At 41.3% G+C, this 26,113-nt stretch overlaps 1 protein-coding gene across 2 annotated transcripts in view; it reads right to left on the bottom strand.

The window, feature by feature from the left end:
- Positions 1-26,113, bottom strand: part of LOC139223725 (rho GTPase-activating protein 6-like) — a 66,475-nt gene that overhangs the window by 32,190 nt on the left and 8,172 nt on the right. Inside the window, exon 1 of one of the 2 annotated variants that reach the window (XM_070855709.1) lies at positions 6,370-6,476. The exons of the other annotated variant lie outside the window; for it this stretch is intronic. Within the exon in view, the coding sequence (XP_070711810.1) occupies positions 6,370-6,411 (42 nt within the window). The 5' untranslated portion in view covers positions 6,412-6,476. Of the gene's footprint in view, positions 1-6,369; positions 6,477-26,113 lie in introns of those variants that run through there. 2 annotated transcript variants of the gene reach the window in all.

The raw sequence follows: 26,113 nt of genomic DNA on the forward strand, positions 1-26,113 counted from the left end.
ACAGCTTTGGCTAGTTTTGGCATAGCTGTGTTGCTAAGGTCAACCGGAGAGCAACAGCTGTCTGAGGTGTTGAAAGCATGAGCAGGGATTTCTCCTTCGGAGAGCACAGTCTGTTCTTATTATTTAGCATCTAGTTCTGCTTTGTGTGCATGACTCATTTGTGTGGCTGCGCTGAGATGCAAACATCAGTGTGTGTGTGAGATGGTGGATTACAGAACTCGTAATGGCCATGATGCCTTGATTAGTTCTGTCTTGACTCCTCTTCGTTGCACTGTGTTGCATTGTGGGGGGAAATCAGGGAGAACATGCTGTTATGGTCATTTAACCCCTTGAAGGTCCTCAGAAATAATCACGTTAAAGATCCTTACACACATAAATGTGTATGCATAAAAACAAGCCATAAAAATGTTAAAAATCTTTCTTTTTTTAAAATTTTTTTTAAATAGTTTTTTAGACCAGCATCAGCCCTAATCATACATATCAAATTTTAATTAGTTTTTTAAAAAATTAACCCTTAAATTGCCATGTTTTTGTCATGATGCGCATCATTTTATGGTCTAAAATACACAAAAAATACATGAAAAAAATTGAGAACTCTGAAAAATTCACCATCTTGCAAAATTATAAGCAATATGCATGAAAAACTGATAAAATATGCTAAAAATAAAAATCACAACACACTAGAAAGTGCTGAAGACCCTCAAAGGGTTAAATTCCCAAACTATGATGTAATAATTCTGCGCTTCACACAGCAACGTGGTGATCGACACCATGCCCACATGGCTTTTACACAAACAGCCAGAAAACCTGTCTAACCTTCTCTTGAACTTGCTGATCAACTCCCTCAACTTTGCCTGAAGAGAGAAACACCTCTGGTTGAACAGAGAAACCAGGGCAGGAGCAGCAATTGTAAATCAAGCTGCTTAAATCATCTAGAGCACATATTTTGCTCAGGCCCACAGAAAGGCGCTGCCTCTGGTAGCACACGTCCCACAGCGAACAGCAGATCAGATCTTGCCAGAACTTTCTCTTCTGCATTTCCTCCACTCTGTTTTCCCCTCAGCCTTCGACCATCTCCATAAAAAGACAAGTCTTAGGGAGGCGGACTTCTCTTTCGCTGTTGATAATAAAACAAGTGCCTTTCCCTGACAGGGTCTAGAATGAAAAACGAGGGACAGACGGTGTTGTCATGACAAGCCAGAAGTGACGACTGTGGAACGTGAAGAGGCAGTTTTCAATTTTGTGTTTTCCCTTTTTCTTGCCACGCTAGAACGGTGCTGCACATGCAATCCCAGAGCAAGGATCCTTTCCACTGCGAGGTTAATGAATGTATAGGAACGTGTGTTACGACACATGACACGACATGCGTGATAAGAGGTCAACAAGCCCTGAGCAAAGACAGCTGACCTGAAACTAGCATTTTGCTCAAACATAAAAAGGGACATTTTTTCCCCTTAAAATAGACCTGACAGGGTTTTGTAGCGAAACCAAAAAAAAAAAAAGAAATTAATTCAGTATCTTTGTGCATTCCTAGTAACTGCAGTCCTGCGAACAAAATGTCCACTCCTTCTAAGTTCTCCTTCTGGGTCGGAGTGTGCTTAGGAAAACTTGTGATCAATGTAAATAAACTCAGTGTGCTGATGACTAAGAAGCTGCATGGATGGCTGATGCCATCCGCCCACCCACACACACACACACACACACACACGGATGAGCACAGCTGTTTGTTACAATCACTAGAACACCAAGGAAGGACATTCACAAAAATTCTCTTTTGGAGCACGTTAGAATCAATAGTTCGGTCAACCATCCTGTAAAATCTCCTTTCAGTTCGCCATATGACTGAAGGCTTTGTGGCTCTTTCTGCCAGAGCTGTTTGTACTGGGAGTGGCACAGGAGTAAAGCAAACACACCTACTGCAGTAGAACAAGGTCACACATCGGCAGGTAAGGAGAGGATAGAGTGTTAAAGAAAGGGAAAAAAAAAAACTGTCTCTCAGCATTACGGAGTTGGAGACGGAGAGAAGGGGAAGGAAAAAGACGAATTTCAAGGTTCTGAAAACAATGGAGCGCAGCAAAGTCAAATGTCAGGAGATAGAGCAGGGGAGAACAATTGGAGGCAAGGGGGGTGGGGGATTTGGTGCTTGTCTAAACAGGTAGCTGTGGTCAGGCTGACAAGGGTCCCTGGATGGCTTGAGGAAGGACCGAATTTTCTGTTTGGTCAGTGATGAGAGACAGACTCCGGCGGACAAAAGGAGACAGAGTTGAAGATCAAACACACGATAGTGAAGGAGGGTAATCTATCATTTCATTACGACATCCTTTGTGCTGCCCTGTCTGACATTTGACTAATCTATCATCTAACAGTCTGTCAATATCAAAGTATAGTCTGAGCTGATTAAAAAATCAATTGCTCTTTTCTCACTCAGATCCTCTCCAGACTGACCTTTAAGTCATTTCAGATGTAAATGCACAACCTGCAAAAGGATGCAGCATCGGGTTTGCGAATAAATCCTGCATTTGAATGATGGGCTACTTTAAATTGTACACTGTAAAACTCCAAAGCGCAAAGCAAGGTTTCAAGACAAAGACGGTCATTATTGGACTATTGGCAAAAGCCTGCGCGCTGGCTGGCTGCCCTCCAGGATTACCTCACTCACATCAGACCCATGGATTCTAAAACTTCCTTGTTCATTAATGTCGCTGATGCATCCAGATGTGACATCCAGCCTATTACTCCACCGTGCACATGACCTATAACTCAATGTCAGTCAAGAACACTAATCAGCTAGTAAAAGCCATCGTTGTAATGGTTATACAGTTGTTTTTCCAATATGTTCACATCTCAATTGCGATTGGTGTCTGTTTGGATGAACGGACGATCACCTGATGTGTCTTACATGGCTTCCATTTCCTGCCTTGATAATTATGATAATTCTCGTGTGGCCTGTTGTTCAGATGGCAAAACATTGATTCAGTCGTTCAATTGGTTCAATTAAATGTTAGTGAGTTAGTGGCCGCACAAACAATTCAATTAAGTACACACTGGCTTGCATCATAATTAATATGCATGCATTCGCTGGGTTTGCAGACCAGACACCAGCTGGTAACTTTGACTTTCATCCTAACTCTGCTCTTCTAATTAGGGCCGAATTCTTTAGTTCCTTCTAAAGTTCAAAACGAAAAGCGAATTCCTTCCAAGACGGGAGCAGGGCGATCAATCCAGACTGTTATATGTTATCCCTGATGGTATTCCATTAGTGCAATGCCTTGACGCCATAAGCAGAATACATCACACGTCACCACAAGAGGAACAAATGCACTGCTGCCTCAAGGGGGGATTAAGCGTTTACGCACTGGCAACCGCAAGGTGCTGTTACACATCTCCCTCACTTGCGCTCTGGCTTTTTTCCTCCGTCTTTTCAATCCATCCAGTCTGGTAACCTAGAATCTGAAATATTCATCTGCCCTGGCAGTAATGATGAAAACCCACGTTTGTTAATGATGAAGAGCCGCTTGAAGGGCCATAATCCTCCATTAACGCGAATGCATTTTCTTTGGACATGCCTCTTTGTCGTATTTTAACCGCATTCTTGTACCAAGTTCAACTTTGAGCAACCTGGCTGATCGTGCACGAGTGTCTGACTGTGATTCACCGTCAGGACATAACTCTTATGCCTTTACCTGCTGCTATTTATGCTTAAGTGATGGTTTAAGTCTGTCCTGATGAAAGATTTAATGTATTTACAATCAATGGATGCAGCCTGAATGCTATTTTTTTACTTTTATAAAGCTTCAAAAAAGTAGACAACCATTTCTGACTTCTGTTTAGACACATTCTCCAAGATAAACTATATATATTTTCACAGCTTGGTAAAATCACAGTCAGCGCTCCAGACCAAATTACTAGATTTTTACTGCTTGCTCATGAAATGCGGCGCATCAACAGAAACTTTGGAGATGTGTTCGCATGCCTTGCATACGTATACTCATACTCATAGTTTGTCCTCATGCACGGGCCGGGATGGCAAACCAAGTTCCAGCCTCACAAATGAAGACATCAGGTTTTAATAGATATCAAATTAACCAACAGTGACACGTGGCTCTTGCAGTTTTTCTCTCTGGTGTCATTTGAGGACTAATTTCTGCAATTGCCACAAATGGCATTTAGCACCACCAAAGCTTTCAAGCTGAAGCCAATGGAAAATTGTTGGCGCTAGTGCTCAAAACAGATCCTACATATTCTCATTTAAAGCCTAATGAGATGTTGCCATTCAAGATTTTGGATTCAAAACCATTTTTTCCACACAAGCAGTTTAATTTCCTGGCAAAATCACACTAGCTTGAATAACTGCTATAGAACTGAAAGGATTTTTCAATTAGTCCATCAACAGAAGTAGAATCAGCAACTATATAAATACTTGATTAATCATTTTAGTCATTTTGCACGACAAAATTCAAAATTATCACCATTATTAGCTCCCATCTGGGAAATTGTGATAAACTTAAATAACACAAATTTTCATTGATGATTGACCTAATGATTATTTTCTTGTTTTATTGTTGGGTAAATTTGTCCTTGTTTTATCCAAAACAGGCTGAAAGTTAGAAATTGCTCACATCATTTGTTTAACAGATGTCTTAAACAATTAATTGATTATCAAAAAAGTTGCTGATTAATTTTCTGTGCATCTAGATATCTTCTGCTGCTATTCTGCTGTTCCCACCAGATCTTTTTGAACCATTCCCAAGCCAAGAACGACATATAATCCATCCAGTGTTTTCTCGGCCCCGGGCATCCTCCCTATTGGATTTAACAGGAATACCTTCACAGGGTGGCATGCAGTTGGAAACCTACTGGATTCCACCCTGACCCCAAGGGAGAGCCTTGACATCCAGCAAGGGAAATGTCATTTTAGACATTTGTACTCATAATCTCATTATTTCAGTCACTACCCAGAGACCAATAACACAAGCGAGTGTTGGAAACCTAACAAAAAATAACTGCATTTTTCATCAGGATTGTCTTAACTCATCAAAATTACTTGAAAATGTGTTTGACATGCTATATAAATAATGCTGCCTTGCCTTAAATGCTACTAGTTAGAAAATATGTGATAGAAATTTATGCTTAAAAAAAGACAGTAAGAGTCCACATACATCAATTTTCACTTCATTACTCTAAAAGGTTGGCATGCACTGCAGGGAAGTGCATCAAGAACAATTTGGTATGTGCACTGAAGCCTGTGCTGGATGAATTTTTAGAAATCATTACTGTGGGCAATGTGGCGACGGCTTTCACACCACAAAGCTACGCTACAAGAAGACACAAATCCAGACCACGCGCTGCCAGCCGAGCCAATGAAAATTGTATTGTTTTCCAATAAATGCGTGCAGCTTTATGAGGGCTTGCAGCCGCAGAAACATAGCTCATAAAGAGGAGACAGACCGCTGGAGCAGTCGGCAGAGGATTCCTCACCGCTGGAGAGGAGAAGAAGGGGGAGAGATGGAAATAGAAGGAGGGGACAGAGGAGAGAGCACGGATGAGAAAATATTAGCATGTGTGCATGTTTAAATGTGTGTCCACTGCACAAAACCAGCTGCATTCCCACATTTTAGTGAACCTGTTATGCAAGCAACCTGTTGCTTCTCCAGACCTTGAGAGCTTTCTCATCTCTGTCAGAAAACATGCTGCAAAACGCTGAGGCTTTCATTTTGAAGGTGCACTTCATCGCTCCTCTCGGCCTTGACCCATATATGTGTGTTTTGCCCTCATCTGGCCGCCAAGCTTTGAGGCGTAGAGTGTCAAACGCAACACCTGTGGCTCTCAGACAGCAGGTCTCTGCGGCTCTTCTGGGCAGCTTGCAGAGCAAAAAGTCTCCTCTTCGAACCAGGAAACGTGTGTGGTCTTGTGTGCTTGCATGTATACGTACTCTACACACCACATGTCACTTACACCGTTCCATCACAGGAAGTTGTTGCATGTTGAGGCCCCTGTGCTCTGCTCAGTTTCAAATTTCTGCTTCGGAGTTTCCAACAATTTACAGGGGAAGACTTTTGATTTGCTAAAATCTTAAAAGTCATGTTGTTGAGCACAATTAAGATGATTCTAAAAATTCAGTGGCACTTTTTATGCATGATATCATTTGTAAACGTAGAGAGGCTTTCAATTCTATATGCAAATTTCATCTTCATGCAGGAAATAAACATCTGTCTCTCTGTTCCTCACACACACACACACACACACACACACACACACACACACACACACTAATACACGCGTGCACTCCCCAGACTCAACAGAAGATGTAAGCCTTCAAGCCTTATCGGTGAATCATTCTAATGGATTTATGGCCAATAAAGTACTTACAAGATAGGAATTTTGCCTGTCGAGGAACACGGAGTCTCCCATGGTCCCGAATAAGTATCCACATATATAGTAAATACCCAAAAAATGCAGATGCAACAAATGATATCCTTTTAAAAAAATAGTAATAAGTCCAAAAAAAAGTGTTTCTGTGCGTCGGAGCGGTGCGTAGAAACAAAAAGTCACCGCTGACCACTTGTGTCTTCTCCTTCTTCTACATTAGAGACAAACAGGGATCTTACACTATCTTTTTTACTGCAAGTCACCGCAGCGCCTGCTTTCAAGAGTTGATGTCTCTACACCAGAGAGAAGCGCGTGTCAGAAACCCGCCCGTGCCTGAGAGGACACCACGGTGCGTAATGCGTAACGGATCCATACTGCGCGCTCCGCGGACTCGGGCGAAGACAGATGCTGAACCAAGCGAGTTGGAGCAGGGAGACCAGTGTCAAGTCAGCGACAGGACAAATGCAGCATCCGGTGGAGATTTTCAAAATATTACCAGCTTTGGAAAACAAATACATGATGTCAGAAAGTAGGAAGGAACGACGTGTATAACTGGAACAAATGGCTTTTTTTTACATGAGAAATGATGTCCAACTGGAAGAAAAATCTCCTATGTGAGGTATTTATACTTAACTGGAGTATTTTTCATGCCACTTTCTACATCAACATCAACTCCACCACATTCCAGAGAGAGATGTTGTACTCATTACATGTATCTGACAGCTTTAGTTGCTTTACAAAGTAAAGATTTTTTACACACAAAACATCTGAGGAGTTTATACAATATGGTGTTTCATCCTAAAGTAAACTAGCCCACTGTGAAGCATTATGAAGGTGTCACTTTAGGCTCTGGGTCATTGTGACACCATTTCTCACTATTTTCAGAATAAACAGTAGAAGAAGTAGTAGAATAGTCACAGGAGACATTTTTCTACAATAAATACTGTTCCTGATTCTCTCACATACTTTTACTGAAGTAGCACAGTGTGGTATCATTACTTTTCTCGAGGATCTGAATATTTCCTCCACCATGAAATAGTAATGTGTGCAAAGAATGCAGCCCAGCTTTATTGTGGCATATCTAATACTCCTTTTACACTCAAGCAACCTGTTTGTTCACGTCAGCCCCACTTTTACACATCCACTGTGCTTTTATTGCATTAGCATAAGGGCTCTGACACTGAAAAATAAGAAAAGGTGGAGGGGGAGGGGCAGGGCACTAAAGGAGGAGGACTAGCAGTGGAAGAGGCTTTTCACTATCAACAGTAGGGCTGCTTGAATGTTTTCATGTCAGTAATCCACAAATGGAGCTCCACAGTAGATAAGATTTGACTCGGGGAACTCCATATAGGGGGGTTTTAGTTTTTGGATAGTTCACAGTGCAGAGCTCTGGCTGATTTTGCAGTAGGTAAGGAGGATACAGCCTGGTATTTGAGAAATGAATGAGAAAACAAATGCACTTACTCATTATTCATTAAATTCTGGGCTGATTCATGTCATATCTCAAATTTATCAAGAACAAAAAGTACAATCAGATGTTGCCATTTGAATTATTTGAGTTTTTTTTAAAAGAAATGGATCTCCTGTGAGCAGAGTAATTGCTGCCATCCTCACTGGATGATTCCAGAAATGCATTGTGGTCAAGCTAAAAACAAATGCATTTATCTTAGCTTCTGGAAAGATGATATTTCTGAGACCCAAGGTTTCTTTGAGCTGTGACAAATAGCTTGTTGTAAGCCCAATTACTGCTGCAAATAAATCAAGGCAAAGACAATTTACTGGACAAACTGCAGAACCACAACTGTAATGTGCTTCCAATGTAAAAATCAGAGCTAATTTTTATTTATGAGCATTCCCCTTTTCAAATATGCTCTTAAAGGCGATCATGAAAGGCCGGGGGGGTGGGGTGGGGGGGGCTTGTCTGGGTTTGTGTAATACTTGATTCAGAACCAGCATTGGGCAATCTGTGTCAAAAGACTCCGCTTGCATCCAACCTCATAAAAAAACAGAAGTATGTACAACAAACAGAGCACAACCAGGTTTTATCAAGGACACAGAGGCTGAGGAATATGAGCTGGCCTCACACACACACACACACACACACACACACACATTTAGTGAGAGTTAATGAAAACCATTTGCTTCGCTCTGCAGGAGTAGGTTTATTGAGAAAGACACTAACTAACCATGTTCTTTTCTCTAATTTTATATGTAGTTGTGCGTAAATGTGCAAGTGGGTTAATGAGTGAGAAGAAGACACTGAATTCCCCTCTGCTTATCAGATAGTCCTGTAGCCATTTAAAGAATGCAGAGAAGCTAAGAGGAACACTTTACTCTGAAATCTGCAGGGAACAGATAAACAGCTGAGGACTGACTCGGCCACTAACCAGGTGCGGTACTGTCCCGTAGTGTGCGTCTCACATCATCAAAACCCAGCGGCATTATAAGGTTACGGATGACAAAAAACCTGTTCTGGCAGAGAATAGCTCTTTGATCGGCTGGCTGCTTATCAGATTCTGTCTAAATGAGGTTTGTTCAAACATTTCAGGTGTTGTATAAAGTTGCAGAAAACTGCAGGTTGAATGAAAGTGGGACAGAAGCTGAAGTTGTAAGTTCAGATGTATCGCATGGATGCATGCAAGTGACTGTATTCTGAGCGTCCGTTCGTCGTATTTACTAATCTGAGAGGAGCTGGAGCATTTTCTAACTCATGTTTGCATACCTATCAGAAGAAGAGAAGAAGATGGGAAACTGGAGAAACATGCAACACATCAGTGAGTCATTTTCTGAATATGCACAATAAAACTGAACAACACGAACAATCTAATCCTTTGTTTTGGTCATTTTTTTAATCAGCTGCATGCAAACCATTTGGAATGATTAGCTCTGATGTGAGGGTATGTGATTATTAAAAAGTCCAGTCCAAAAACCAAATATTTCTGCAGAGTTGAATGATTCTGCAAAGTCCTTTTGTATTGTGACATTATTTTTCGGGCTTTCTGAAACGATGTGTTTCTATTTTATGAAAGTACTGCTACGACTCTCAGTCATTGTTAGCGAAAAACGTTGATGAAGGCAGTGTCACATAGTCAAAAGCAGTAAAAAAAAAAGATGGAACTTGAGTTTGTTTTGTCGAACTGCTAATTTCAAGGTCAAGTATGAACTTTCAAATTCGCTATGAATGATGGGTGAACAGTGGTGCAAGTTAGTCTTTTAAATATGTCAAAAACAAAACCATCCAATACGAATTACATTGATGTAAAAAGTAAGTAGAGTAATATTTGCGTCATTTGAATTGTCAAGTTAAATAATTGTCTTGCGATTAAACAGTGATGTCTTTGTCTGGAGTGTGACAACAAAAACATACAGGAAGAAAACAGTCCTGTAAATAGAGACGTAAAGACGTAAAGACTGATGGAAGCTTTTTTTTCCCCTCAAATTCAGTGGTGAGGTTCGAAGCAATGTTTTATGGTCCTGTAGGAGGAGCCCATTGTCTCCTAAAATGGTGCTTCAATGGTCCCAGTGTGACCATGGCTCACACACACACACACTAAATATACAGAGCCTGTGGGAGAGGGAGGGAAGGCTGGAGGAGAGGAAGCACACGAGGAAGACAAAAAAGAAGAAGAGAAGGAGGCAGGGGAGGGAAAAAATACAGATGTTAATGTATGTATGTATGTGCGGTTTTACATGCATGTTACAATTGGCAGGACTCTGCTACTACGGCACATTAGAGGACGGCTAAATTGTTTTAATCTGTGCATCCCTTAAGATGGCCGTCACATCTCATATCATCTTGAAACTGCTAAAATGATGCTGTTGTCAATTTCAAAGCACACATGGAGTTCTGGAGTTTCTGCACATTCAAATGCACATGCATCAGTGATTTCTTTTCTCTTTGGAATCCTAATTCCCCTCAAATACACCTATTTTCAATTTAAAAAACAACAAAATATGAATACTTTGGAGCCACATGATCTCCTATAAATGCACGTCTTCAGATTTCCAGTGTTATTCTGCAGCGCACACGTGAATCCAGGCTATAATCTCAGTGCTGCGTGGTCAAGGCGGGCTGCAAAACGCTAATGTTTACATCGTTCAGCCGGGAGGTGCAGCGCCCTCCTTCCAAAGGCCGAATGCCTGAGCTGTGAAGTCACTCCATGGAGTGGAAAGTATTCTGTTAAAGTGCTTTAAGACGATCCAGTAAATGACAGAGAGAAATCCTGCGAGGCAGGCGATCTGTTTAATAAACACTCGTGAAATAGATGTCGCAAGGCCCGGATCAAAGTATTTGCATGTGTTGCATCACATGCGTGCCCCCACCTCGCTCTCAGAGGATGCTGGGTGAAAACTGTGAGCACAAGGTCAAGAGTGACATCTCGTTATTGGTCATAACTCGTGACGACAGTTGGATAAGTCATTAAAAAACATGAGAATGGATGATTTCTCCAATGAAACATGAGAATGGATGATTTCTCCAATGCACCCACCAATATTTTGCAAAGATGAACTGTATGATTTTACAATGCACTTAGACTGTTTTGAGTATTCACAAGTATGACATCCTGCTCACGGTCATGTCTGAGTATCCCTATTTTGATTAAGGTATCTGAAAAAGATTCCTATTTTTTGAGAGTAATTCACAAGAATCCCAAATATTTCACATATTGTAATATGTCAAATGATGCCAAGTGGGTCCCAGCTGATCAAATTGAGCAAAAAAACTAAATAAAATAAGAAAATAACTAAATATGTATCATGTATAACAGTCTTATCAGCTGATAAAAAGGACAAAACAGCAAAATTATGGAGTTCAGCCCTTTGTTTTCCTGCTTATTAGCATGTGGCCTTTGGGCTTTATCTCTCTTTCTTTCAAACGCTGAACTCTGACCTCGGTTTCACAAGACAGCCCAAAAAAAATGGGTGTAAGAGAAAGAAAATAAGAGAAAGGGTGGGGGGGGGGAAATGGTAAAAACTGGGCACACATAAACGAATTTACAGCAGGAGCTGCACAAAGCAGCTCTGGGGGATGACCTCAGAACTGGGGAATGTGTGTGTGTGTGTGTGTGTGTGTGTGTGTGTCTGTGAGTAAAAGAGAGAGAGAGAGAGAGAGAAAGATGGCGCTTCTGCACCAATGTGGGTTCACTCTTTCACTTTGGAGGTAAACACCGAAAACACACACGCGCAAACAAATATTATCATGTCTTGTAAAAGGGTCTTAGACGGCAACATCCCTCCAGGGACGACCCTCGTCCAGCGGAAAAGATGTTTTTTTTAGAGGAACTGATCACTCAACATCCACTAAACATAGGACACACACACACACACACACACACACACACACACACACTCAACGTGACGACAGCGTGGGTCTGGATTCAATCTGGACGCTTCTATCAACAGGCCAACCCATTTGTCCTAAATCTCCATACGCGGTCCTGGGGGCCAAAAGACAGAGAGAAGGGGAGAGAGGGGCAGGGGGGGGGGGCGGGGGTGTAAGTGAGGAATTTTGGGCACTAGCCGAGTATGGCTATATGGCTTTCATCTCCATACCACCTCCATTAGACCATGCTTAAAGCTGCTGGCAGGTCAGGACTGCTCTGCAGTGGAAATGCTTGGCCCGGACCTGTGGGCTGCTACGTCTTTGCAAGAAAAAATGTGTTTTGCAGGAGAAATAATTTGTGAGAATGTGATAATATGAAAGCAGAGAAGTGCATCGATTTGAGAATCATGATGTGAATGTTATAGTTGTGATTTAGAGGCACACCTGACCCCAGTGTACCTTGTGGAAGCTTTGATTCTGAGTATTGTATGTTGATGCTGTTGTGCAATTAATCCAAAATAGTAGTAGAGTAGTCCAGCTTTTTTGACTCTCACAATCTCATGATACTTGATGGGAACAACACCAACATGCCAAATAGCCCCATATCCAAAGGGCAAACACGTTATGATCTCAAATTTTTGTGTAAAGTATCTAACATCAGCTGTGTTCCAGGTATTTCTGAAGGAAGCATTAACTGAGCAGAGTTCATTCAAAACTGCATTAAAAAATCTCCTCTTTTAAGAAGGCAAATGTAGAAAGTATAAGCCTGCCTCACATAGCGAGGACAAGCAATCCACTTTGAGCTCTTGAGCAACAGTTATTAACAGTTATTTCCGTGGCTGCTGAGGAACAACAGACTGAAATTAAGTCGTGGTTTAAGAGTTGTGCATTTTCTCCAAGTCTCTTCATAGTGTCTTATTGTATCTAACTGTTTGCTCACAGTTCTTTTTGTTACACCAAGCTCTCCAAACATGAGGAACCAGTTGCTATCACATGCCAACATTCATTCCCTCGCTTCTTCTTTTGGGTGGTTTCCTGTAGTTTGTGTAGCTGGCGTTTATTTGTCTGAGAATGAATAAAACTAAAGGGAAGTGCACACCGCATTGAAAAAATAAATGATGCAAACATGCCTGAAATGATATACAACTCTTCGTGTTGACATCTAAATGACAGTCTTCCTCATTAGAACATAGAGAATGAAAAGTGGGTATTTTCCAAGTAAAAACAGGTGGTAAATGCGTTTGGTCTTGTTCAAGTTGAAACATATTCATTTAAAAGCAGTAATGCTGACTCTGTTGCCTGATAAGTCTGACAACATTACAGAAACCATTCCTGCAGAGACAGACCTGCAAGATCCTTTTTTGTTTAACCAGAAACAGACGTTGTGGTTCTCTATCTAAAGCCACCAGACTCCATTGACAAAAACAGTAATTTTACCCAACAGAGCATGGGTTATTCTTTAGGTGCTTCCAATCACTGCAGATTCAAGTAGAGACGCATCCACTTGTTAATGCTTGTCGAAAGTAGATCTTTACATAATCTGTTTTAAAGGTGAATGAAGTCCAAAGAACAAACTAGAATGTATTTCAATACATTTTTGTGGTTGATCTTGTACTAGCATGTGTTTCTGTATGTGTGTGTGTGTGTGTGTGTATGTGCACACAGGTGTTCATTTCAGCATGCACTCCTCTCAGAGCCAGAGAGAGTTTTCATCACCCGACTTTTAGTGACGTCATCTCCGAGGAAGAAGAGAAATCAGGTCTTTGTCAGTCAGGTTTTTGTTAGCGTAGCCTGCCTGTGTGTCAGGCTTTCCACTCATCCGCGTATGTGTTTATCTGTCTGGTCTCATCTGTCTGTGTCTCAGCTCATGTATATATCGGCCGATCTGACCTTCCACCTCCTACCCATCTATCCATCTTCCTGCCTGCTGCTCTGTCAGCTTGTTTGCCTGCCTGACTGGCTGGCAGCTTTCTCCCTTAGAATTGCCAGTAATGCTGGGCAGGTTTTCCATTTGGGTAAAGACATAAATGGAGCATGCACCAGAGCGTGTCTTTTGTTTTCATCCTGTGATATTCTAAGCTGTGTTTATTTAAATCCTCTACTTTGTTTAGGAGGTAGTAAAACACAAGGCGGTTGAAATGCACATGAAAAATGATATATATGCATAGATGTGGCACTGGAATTGCACTAAAGTGACATATCCATGGCAGAAAAACTGGAGAGGATGCATTGTTTTAAAAGAAAAGTGATAAAAGAACATCTACTGCATCTTGGATAACTTCTACGAGCCTTGCAAACGTCATAAATGAAATCTGGGTGTGATATTGAAATGTGAAGTATGTGGTGGAGGTTTTACAGGCATGAAGATGAACCGCCCTGTAGTTTGATTAGCATCTCACCAAAAAAATGTGGGGCTGTCTGACGTCTGCCTTTCACGGGAATGTCTTGTTGTTGTATTTATCGATTACCACGGACACAAAAGGAATTTCCAAAACACTAAAAATCTTTCTTTCTTCTTTTTTAAACTTATTTTCTTTTTACATGAATCCTGGGAAATGAGTCATTGTGTCATATGCATGCAAATATGAAGGAAAAGGAAGGAACGGCTGAATTCAAATTAGCCTAATTTATTTCTCCATTAATGCTTCTACATTAATACTGTTCACATGGAGCACGGCGAACACAACCTGTTTGTTCCTCTAGTGGCCTTGTTGTCTGTATAATAAAGGCTGTTTTCCACATACGGATGCCTTGTCTTTCAGCTCCAGCTCCTCCAACTTAATGCACATGTGCACACACACACACACACACACACACACACACACACACCTCCCACGCCTCCTTAATGTTTTCTGCCACAACAGTTGCCATGGTGTCTCAGCTAGCCAGCTGTGCCGGACAGCACAATAACAAGGACCTGTGTATTTCTGTGATAGTGTGTGTATGCATGTGTTTGTATATCCACGAGTCAGCATATAATGTGATGCACCAATGCAGTCTAATTTTAAACCCAGCGATGTGCCCCCAGAAACACATCAGTACTGCGTTTCCAAAGTGCTCAAACATTTGTGTAATGTCTGACGGAGCCATTGCAAAGACTTCTGTATTTTTATGCTGCGTGATGCATTCGCTGGCAGCAGGAAAGAAGAAAATAGCCTTTACTCGTTGCCATGGCACCACAGTAAAAGCGTCTGGATCATTATGGGAAACAAGGGGAGCGATGCGAGATCAACACGCTCATATGAGCTTAGATCCGGGATGCAAAGTCACCAGATTGTCTGAGGTTCTTAAATACTTCTTATATATCAACTAATGTTTCTTTAAAACAACAAACTCCAAAGGTACGCAGTCTAGACATGAGACTAGACTAGAAAAACAGATCAAAAATAAACTATGGGACAATGTAAGCCATTAGTTTAACAAGAAAAACTTCATAACACAGTAAAACACACTGTAACTCCTTCTTGTTTTTTCTTTTTCTTTCAATCTCAAAAAATCTTGGATGCTTTCCTGCAAATTCAGACTTTTTTCTGTAATAAAAAAAAGTGGCCGCACTTGAGAAAACCCCCACCTCCACACCTGCTATGAGGCATCAAATGATCCCCACTGTGAAAAACAACAACTAAAACTCCCTTTCACCTCGTCTTCTCTGCTTTGTCGCTGACACAGCTCTGCCTGACGCAGACGGAGGCTTTAGACCGGCTCTCGTTGAAGGAGCCGCTCTCTGTTGAGCAAATCTCCAGAGACGCCCGAGTGGAAGGTTTGGAATAGCTTGAATAATAGAATAAAATGTCCACTGAGTGATGTGACGTGAGCGTGTTGGCTTAGCCTCCTTCAGCTGAGGGATAGCATCTCTCTCAGCACGTTCATCCAAACACTCTGTGTGCCTGTGTGGGTCTTTTGTGTGTGTGTGAATCTGCTGTCATGCATGTTTTAGATCTATTAGAGACCAGACAAACTACACTTTCCCTTTGGTTTTAAATGTTCCAAGTTCAAGCTCATATATTGCAGACAGTGACTGATCCACAGGGTGATTGGTCACTGTCCATCCAATTAATTGCTTGCATGCAAATTAGTTTGCTTCGTGCTGCCAGTGCTTTGTCTAATCACTTTTTTTTTCATGCAAATCCAGTTTAAATGAAATCACACAAGCACCACACACAGAGGCGAGGACGCAGAGACAATATGGGACCCAACAGCTAGAGAATATCATACATGGCCTTTGTTATTCTGCTCATCGACGATAATCACCTCAATCTGGACGCAGTTTGACTTTTCCGCACTTGAAATGATGCAACTGAGGAGAAACTTCTTGGGAAATGTGGAATTATGCAGAAATACAAGATCCGATCTATGTTACGGACATATTTTCCTCGACCTCTGCCCTTCTCCTCCTCTTTCTCCCCGGAGTTGTATTTCTCTCTCAGCCACACCTTATTTTCTTTTTTGTCTTCATTTGCATTGCATCTCTCTCTTTCCTCTGCGTCTTCTTTCTTTGGTGGCTTGTGTTTTTCGGTACAGTCGGTCCCACCCTTTACCCCGTTTCACCCCACCTCCCCTGACAATTGTTTCTGTTATTGTGCAGAATGGAAACCAAAAGCTACAGTGTGCGTCGGTGGGGATTAATTGATATTAGTTACATGAAGACAGGGTGTTTTAAGGAAAAATGCAGCTACATTCCTGTGGAATCTTCTTATTCTTATTAGTCTTAGTCTTATTTTACTTAGTATTGTTAGATGCGGTTAATAATTCTCTCTATCTGTCAATTATGAACTCATTTGAACCCTTCGAGCCATAACAAATGAGCACAAGTGACAATAGTTGGATAAACCCTTCATCAGAGTGTGTCTTTGTGTGTGTATTTAGATTTTTCACTTGCATGCATATGTGTGTGTGGGGTCACTATGTTTGCGTAGCTGTACACACACTCCACGAGTGTGACTGCAGAATGTAAGTCACCTGGCTTAAAGCATATCAAACCTTTATCAAAGTCAAACTGAGCAGCCTCAGTGCTTCTCAGTTCAGGGTATAAATATTTAGTCTGCAGTATAAACACAGCGGCCTTCTAGGAATGCCCTGTTCACAAACGACAGCGATGCTTTTATTCTTCTGCTGATAACGCAGGTGAAAGGCAAAACTGTCGATTCATCCGAATAGGCGACTCGTGCGGCTATGAAGTTATGCCGCCCGGCTTAACTGTCAGGTAACAAATCTGATGCAGTCTTCTGAAATTATTTCTTTTTATCAGATGTTTGATGTTTCGGAGAGAAACAATCTGCTTCTTGGAGAGAACTTGCAGTGAACTAAAATGTGAATTTGTAGTAGCTCTGCAGCTAAATGGCGGCTACTCGTCAATAATGAGGCTGAAGTAAATTGGTAGATTCCACATGAAAAACCGTCCGCTAATCTGAACTCCCTGGAACTACTTTCCTGTTTCCCCTGGAGTGGACAGTGGTAGAGCCTTTACAGTTTATTCTCACACTCCTTAAAGCCTAAGTCTGATGCAATTCTATATTTTTGTCAATGTCAACAAATCTCCTAAGAAAAAAAAAACAAAACCAACATAGAAATAGTCAGTTGACCTATGAGCCACCATCCCAAAAACCTGCAATACTCCTTTAAAGTATGAACTCAAGCTTTGCGTGCACGCACACACTCAAATACACAAAGGTTTTATGTTCTGAGGAGGTTTTTAATTACCCAGACAGGATTGTCATGTGGTTTAACATGATCTTCACCAAGCAGGCTCAGTGTGTGTGTGTGTGTGTGTGTGTGTGTGTGTGTGTGTGTGTGTGTGTGTGTGTGTGTGTTTGGGTGGAAAGCATAGGATGAGGAGGAGAAGAAGAGAAAGAAGTGGAAGGAAGACAGGAGGTGGGGGTTGACAGATCCATTCCATCTCTTTTTCTCTCTCTGGAATGCAGCTGGAATCCAAGCTTGACTCCCCTGTTGGCTCCGCCCACACTCCCACCACCTCATATCATACAACAGACACACACACACGCGCACACACACACACACACACACACACTCTGGGTTAATGCTTCCCTCTATTAGGTCATTTTAACCAGGAAATAAGTGGCTGCCTGTTCTAACCTGTCTAGCGGATTGTGCTTCAGCTTTTGGTTGCCATATCTTATATTTGATGTATAAATATACCATATAGCATAGTATAACCTACAAGTATAACATGATTACAATGGAATTTGCTGAGAAAAACCCCTCAGGATCTCTAATATTGTCTCAAAAATAATAATAGTAGACTAACATTTGCAGAATGCACAATTGAAGCTTCTTATGCTTTATTGGAATCAGTTAGTCAATATTTCAATCAATAAGTCTTTGATATGAATTTGTAACCTTACATTAAACTCCCAGATCATACTATGCTCCAAAACCGACTTCATCTGTGAACCACAGGCAGGGATTGAGGTCTTGGAGTTCTTCCACAGCGTCGGCATGAATAATTCCTAAATTCTGCATTTTCTCTATGGAGTTCAATACTGACCCTTGATATTTAAGATCTTTGTTGCACTTGTTGCATTTGCCCAACCATGCTCTCCACAGTCGGTAGCATTGTGGTCAACAGAAAGGAAGGAAAGTAACGATCTCCAGATGATTTAGGCTTTTTTTTTTTTCCCCTATAAAACGTGACGTACTTTCCACAGTCTGCTCTGAGTTACAAGAAAATGTACTCAGACCTATACTATATATACTGTTCTACAGAGATCAATCACACTACACATACCATAATGCGTCCATCATGTCAGGTAAGGTATGAAGGATGTCAAAGGCACGAGAAGTTTGGCACCTCACAACAGCTTTATTGCTGTTTTCAATTCTATTTATAATTCCACTCGATGTTCCTCGTGTCTGATTTTTCCATTGCGGGGAACTTGCACAAACTGCGTCAGAGCCTTTGAACGTATAAACTATCTCTTAATGCTTACGTTGGAGAGGGATGCTTTCTTTGCTCTCACTCCTACAGACGGGGTCGGCGCCCGTGTTTACATCGCTGGGCTGTTGCTGCGGCAACAGACAGAGCCTCCCGCTCTGAAAGAGTCTGCGGAGTTGGATGCAGAAATCCTTGAAAGTAGCACGAAAGCGAAGCGTAAGGCCGGGCGCCGCTGCATTGTGCTCCTCAGAACTACCTGTTCTAGCTCATGTTGGTGTGATCACCTGCTCATTTCATCTTTGAAGAGCACAGTCACCCTCAATCGGCGCCATGCAATTAGCAAATGCTGGCAAAATCGCCTTGCAAGTAGCGACTAGCTCCCTGATGAGATGATGATGAAGAAACATGAGAGAAGAGAAGATGTCAGCTAGGTAGGCAACAGCTAGGTCGATTTTTTTTAGCTGTAAAATATCCTCCTCACTACGTGTCTATGTCTCTTTCAAAATTTATATCACATTGTGTCACGTGTTTCTGTTTTTTTAAACTCTAAAACATCCACAGCATCAGCCTCAAAAGTCCAGGATCAGTTGGGCTCTAGAAAGCTGACGCACAGTATACAAGCATCCTCCAATCTAGTGTAGATTCCCAACTAAATCCTGTAAACACACTCAATGAACCAAATCCAAACATCTAATTTGTATTGTTATGATTGCCCAGCATGTCGGCTTTCCAATAGCCGCCTGTCTCCGCTGTCAGGGGAAAGTAATATGGAAAGATTTAATAACTTCATAAAGCCAAAAGGCATGAAGACATGCAGGTAAACATTCAAAAATACGAATTCAAGTACACACTGCGCATCTGCACACACACACATTGTATGACTGCAGTAAGTCATTTCAGAGCCTATTAAATCTCCATTAACACACAGCCTCCCTGCTAGCCGAGCTAATCCAACCCAGGTGTGTGTGTTTGTGTGTATGTGTGTGTGTGAGAGTGTTTCTACCTCGTCCCTCCACTGCTCCCTCATTCTTTTGACCTTTCTCTCTCTCTACTTTCTGTCTATATCTTTCTGTGTCTTTATATCTTCCCCACTTGCAACATCACACCTCTTCCAATTAGGTCAGATTAAGGCAAACTGCAGCTCTCAGTAGGAAACCACCCCGACACACCTCGTTGTTAATCTTATTAAGCACGGCCATCTCTCCAGTCACAAAGAGACAGATGTAGATCTCTCCTCTTTGAGTCAGTCCGTCTCTCCTCATCCTCAGCTCAGGTTAAGAGCACCAATTGATTATTTAAGTGTTTTGTCCCATACGCTAATTGGCTTCTTTTTTTTTTTTCCCCATCCATTTATATCCATCTAAAATGTCTGAGGGACAAAACTAGACAGACTGAGATGAGAAACTCTGAAGCATCTGCTTTCTATTCAGCTGAGAGCCTGAATAATGAGGCTGAAAGATGATGCACAGTGACAACGGGCTTAGGAAACAGACAGAGCGAAGAAGTGAATGGCAGCAGAGGATCCAAATGAATGATGCCTTTATCTCGGAGAGCGTAAAAGTCACACGCATCGGTATACTGTCTTTTCTTTAGCGTGCCGCTCGAGTCAGCCGCCCGCTTCTTCATCTGTTTATTGCAAACAAAGCGCCGTTGCTCTGGCTGGAAAATGTAAAGCTTCCTGCACTGGTGGAATTTTTCCAGGAAAGACCTATTAGATGCCAGGTGTTTCATAGAGCTAAAACCCGTCCTGAGCTGGCATTAGTCTGATTTGCTCTTGTGTTATAGTAATCATCCATATAGAGTAGCCTATTTAGCGTTTACTTATTAGAAAAACAAATGTAAATAGCTTTTAGTCTCTTAATTGCGTGCTTAAACTTCATTTTACTGGAATACAAGCCCAAAGACAAAGTCCCCCTTTAAACTTTTTAGAAAGAAAACATCTTTTTCCCAGTCTACGTCCAAAAATCAAGCCAACAATACTGTTTTTTTTATTTTGTGGGGACTACTGGATCTCAAAAACTAATATCTTACACACACACACACATACTCCCTGTGTCTCTCACACACACACACACACACACACATTAATGTTCTGGGAAGGTACTCAGCAGGAGAGAATATGATCTCTGCTTGGAAGTGACGCTGTTCCACACTAAGGCAGTGCAAACACACATTGTTATGTTTGTGAGTGTGTGTGAGTGGATATGTGGGTGTTGGTGACAGTACAAACAACTCCTCTCCACTGGAGATGTCTTATGAGAATACTTTGAAAGTGGGTAATAATAACAATACAGGCCGGCATTTACCAGAAGATTTTATTAGTTAAGTGTTTTTAACAGTAAGGAGGGGGGGCTATTTAAAGGAAAGTCAATGCAGTTTGATTATATAAGTGCTCTGCAGCCTGCAACATGTCAAATCTGGTTTATATGTAAATGTTTGTGGTCTTACATGTTGTCAGCCTGTAAAATATCCCTTTAAAGTTGAAACATTTCAGGAACTAGGAACAAATTGTTGGGTTTGTCTCCCTGTCCGATGCATTTTAAACAGTTTTATTTGGCCCCGGTGCTGTGAAATATGCTCTGACTGCAGCTGGTGTCAGCTATTATAATGTTTTTGTAAGATACTTATGACACAGAGAGGCTGAGGAGACAGATGTGCGCAGCTGTGACCAGCCACAATGCAGCCCACCCACATTTTTACTGTGATTCATCATTTGTATCCGTGCACGAGTGTGAGTGTGTGTGTGTGCTAGTGTGTGTGTGCACGGCTACTGCTGAATGTTTGCAAAGTCCATCCAACTGTTGGAGGATTCGTTAGAGGCTGACCAGCACCCTCTGGTGGTGGAAACAACTACACTACACTCAAAAAAGTGACTTTAACCCAAACCATAATTAAGTTAGTTGGGTGATGCAGACTTAACTAACTAACTCCTGCTTAACTACATAAATATCCTCATAGCTGTTTAATGCTGTCATTATTTTTTATGTTAAGAGTCTCAATTTTGCTTCTGATGTGATCTCCCTTTGCATATATCATTGAGATATTAACCTGAGATCTTCATTTGAGTCGGTATGAACTTATATTATTAATAAAGTTACTTATTGACCTGGAGTGATAAGCTTACTGAGTAGGATTCATTGTGTGGCAATGGAAATATAACAAAATCTGGAAACCATGCATGATGTAGAGATGTTTGGAAATAAGACATAATGCACCATTATGCCAACTGTTATTATCTATATTGATTTATTCGGTAAGATTATTGCAGGGAGGATGTGTGTGTATTGGAAATAGAAAAGTTATTTCAAAATATGTCCACTAGATGGCATTAAAACACTCTGATACAAACTCTCATTCAGCATTCTTGCTATAATGTCTGTCTGACAAAGAAATGCTCCACAGTTGGAAGTGGTTTCCTCACTTTGTTACCACAAACTTTGCACTGTGACTTTAATGAAACGTGCATTGCATTTTAACCGGGGGGGTCTATGCATAGGGTGCACAATCCTCAAGACACACACACACAGAGATAGACACACACATGCACACACCTGCAACCAATACGACTCTCCCTGCCTCGCTTTTGGAACTTGAGTGTTCCTCCGCTGAGCTATTTTTCTATTTATAGCCGCAGAGCTCCGGCTGGGTCTAAAATGCCTGCTGTCTCATTCTGTTTTGCTTCCTTACTCCTTGACAGATTCGGGAGAGGTGGGGGCGGCGAGGGGTCCTCCGGCTTAAATCACTTTGCTTTTCAGGGCCTGGAGTCATATTTGTACGTCTGATTCGATGACAGGGGTTTGCTTTCATAGAGGCTATTGAGACAGGCAGTGACAAAAGAGGGGCCTTTGACGGGAATTACAAGAGTTTGTCTTTTGTCGGGCTCTATGCTAAACAGATGTTCAAATTATGGCACAGAGTATAGCGTATCTGCATCAGTGTCACTTGAGTATCTTCATTACATGACTTCAACTCTAATCCTCACGCCCCGCTGACCTCTTGACCCAGATGCACGCAGCGAACCGACTCCTCCGTTTTTTTCACTTTAATCCATTTGCAGCACGTTTCTCCTCGTAGCTTCACGGCTGAGCGCAAAGTTGCAGTCCAGTTGTACTCCAAGAGTGTAACAGTGACCTGTCCTAACCCGGCGAAAGAGGAGCGAGGAGAGAACAGGGGAGATAAGATGCTGGAAAGTGTGTGTGTGTGTGTGTGATTATGGGAAAATAAAGGAGATAGTTACACGTGGCTCATTACGAAAGTCTGGATAATATCTGTCCGGTTGTCCTCCTAGTTCTGTTTGCCTTCCTCCTCCTCATCCTCCTACTCTCATATAGATATAGATTTTTTAGAACTCCAATCAAAAGTTCTTGTGGAACGTAAAGTTTGAGGCCATGCTCGTGCAACTTTAGGCTGCAGTGTGAGCTACACTCGGAGCTTGTATTGTGCTTCATGCAATCGATATTTGTTTTTTGCAGCTTCTCAAATTAGAGGATTAAAAACTGATTATTTGGGGGTTTTGGACTGAACCCAATCTGAAAACTTTTCATTACTTTCTGGTGTTTTATAAACCAAAAGATTCACCAACTAATCCAGAAAACAGTCAGAAGATTAAGAGAAAATAAATTTAGCCCTTCATCAGGACATTAACCCTTTGAGGGTCTTCAGCACTTTCTAGTGTGTTATGATTTTTATTTTTAGCATATTTTATCAGTTTTTCATGCATATTGCTTATAATTTTGCAAGATGGTGAATTTTTCAGAGTTCTCAATTTTTTTCATGTATTTTTTGTGTATTTTAGACCATAAAATGATGCGCATCATGACAAAAACATGGCAATTTAAGGGTTAATTTTTTAAAAAACTAATTAAAATTTGATATGTATGATTAGGGCTGATGCTGGTCTAAAAAACTATTTTAAAAAAATTTTAAAAAAAGAAAGATTTTTATGGCTTGTTTTTATGCATACACATTTATGTGTGTAAGGATCTTTAACGTGATTATTTCTGAGGACCTTCAAGGGGTTAAGATCCTCACCAGAAGCCACGGTGACTGAAAATGAGGAGCAAACCAGTACAAATAAAGAAGAAACTTCCACGTAGGCGCCCAAATATGCTGATATTTCAAGACAATCTGCCCTACAGATGATGAGATATCCAATGTGACCTTGAAAAAAACAAAAATGGAAAAGATTTATCCTCTGGGGAGCTTTAACATGCTCAGTAAGATTAATTGCTCAGATTTTTTTTAATTGTCCACAAGTGGAACTTTGGCCTGACACCTCATCATAAACATTAACGTGAACACCCTCTGGGGACCATGAATATGTCCAAACACAAACTCCTAGCATTCTGGCAATTGGCTTTTTTGAGATGGAAATTGAGTTTAGGGAGAGAAAATAAGTGAAGACTACATAAACACTTGTCTATAAAAGGGAGTCATTCGGAAGGGGCTTCCAAATGAGGAGGAGAACACGGCTCGGATGTCTGCAAAAGTGAGTAAAAGTGAAGAATGGACGGGGGGTGATCTTCTGCGAGGAAAACTGAAACCAGGCAGAAAAGAGATGGGTGGGTGATGAAGAGAGGAGAGGGGGTCACTCAGTCAGTAGCCATCCTTCTTTCAGTTGGAGCCCCAGGGCCTCACCATGAAGCTCTGACCTGGAATTCCAAATAAATAATTCCCTAAACCTCCCCACTGAAGGAGACTCACACACACACACACACAGAGGATGGGGGTGCACCGAGCACAGTGTACAATTTCTCCAAAACCAATGCTTATTTAAACTAGTTTTCTAAGTATTTGAGGGTATATTTGATCAACGGACGCTCGATTACAAAATCACACACACATGCATGCATGAAACACCCTCACAGGTATTAATTCTCAAAGCTTAGCCCTCAGAGTAGCCTAAATCCTGTATGTGTGCAGGGACATTCGGTTAATCCTTACTAACTACAGCATGAAACCGTTTTATTCACGAGGCGTGACGCTAAGGTCAAATGCTTTGCACTTTGTAAAAGCAATCAATAAGCGCAGAGTAGAAACCGAGGGAGAGATCGGGGGACCGTCATGGGTAACACTGGAGAGACTTTGTCGTTTAAACGTCAGTAAAGCAACAGAAACAGAAGGTTTTCTGTGAAGGCTGTAAGCAACATGTCCTTCTCAGATGCACCAGTTTCACAAACCAGCATCCAGATACAAAAAAAAAAACAGAGCTTGATATGTGAAAAACAAAATTGGATTTTATTCCTTTGGGCTCATTTTTCTGCAATGGGACAGGATATGAACATGACCTCTTGATATTCCTTATGAAGATCGCTGCATGCACACACACACACACACACACACACACACACACACACACACAGAGACACAGAGGATGGAGGAACTCTCTTGATGACTATCATCCGAGAAAACAGCAGAATTGAAATTCAAATGGAAACTATTAAACACTCAGTATTGCTCATATTTTGCAGAAATTAAAGGGTAATTCTAGTTGATTAAAACCTCCATATTTTTGTGGTTCAGGCCACGATGACACTGTGCATTGCTGAGATCTGCGAACATGGTGATATTGTTGCAACAGAGTCAGTCGGAACAAGAAACTTTCCAGGTACCTGAAGCACACCCTCTCCTACACATACCCTGGTGTCTGTTTGGTGACAGGATGACGACGGCAGAACTACAATAAGACCCAAGCTGTAACACCGGAAAGTGAAATTCATGTGAGTGTACTCACAAAATGGGTCAGTCCTGAGGCTTGGTGACTACTCACAAGGCTGGTTGGTAAACTATTGTATCTGACAAGCTAACGCCAGACTACGGTGGCCGGGAGGTGCAAAACAGTTTTACAATACGAGAAACACTTTTACAAAGCTGGAGACAAATTTACATTTTAGAAAACATTTTTACAAATCAGAAAACAAAATGACATTGCCATAACACATTTACAAGTCCTGAGACAAATTTACATTTGAGAAAACAAATTTACAAGACGTGAAACACTTTTACAAACGCCGAGACAAATTTACAAGTAACTTTTTCAACCGGAAAGGGAATGTACCGCGTTAATCGGCTTATATGTTCGCCACAAAACGGGCAAAAGACCGCTTGACTGCCGTCCATCGTGGGTCACCATGAACTCCTTACCACTTCCGGTTCTACTCAACAGTTGGTACATTCCCTTTCCGGTTGAAAAAGTTACTTGTAAATTTGTTTCGGCCGCTTGTAAAAGTGTTTCGTCACTTGTAAATTTGTTTTCTCAAATGTAAATTTGTCTCAGGACTTGTAAATGTGTTATGGCAATGTCATTTTGTTTTCTGATTTGTAAAAATGTTTTCTAAAATGTAAATTTGTCTCCAGCTTTGTAAAAGTGTTTCTCGTATTGCGAAATTGTTTTGCACCTCCCGGCCACCGTACCAAACACACTAGCAAGCCTGGAAATATGCTCAGACCAGATCTCCATTCTTGCAAAGGTCAAAACTGTCAAGACGGATTGTTATTACTCAACAGTACAAATTCACAAATGTTATGAT

Source organism: Pempheris klunzingeri, chromosome 24 (genome assembly GCF_042242105.1).
Source record: "Pempheris klunzingeri isolate RE-2024b chromosome 24, fPemKlu1.hap1, whole genome shotgun sequence".
NCBI lineage: Eukaryota > Metazoa > Chordata > Actinopteri > Acropomatiformes > Pempheridae > Pempheris > Pempheris klunzingeri.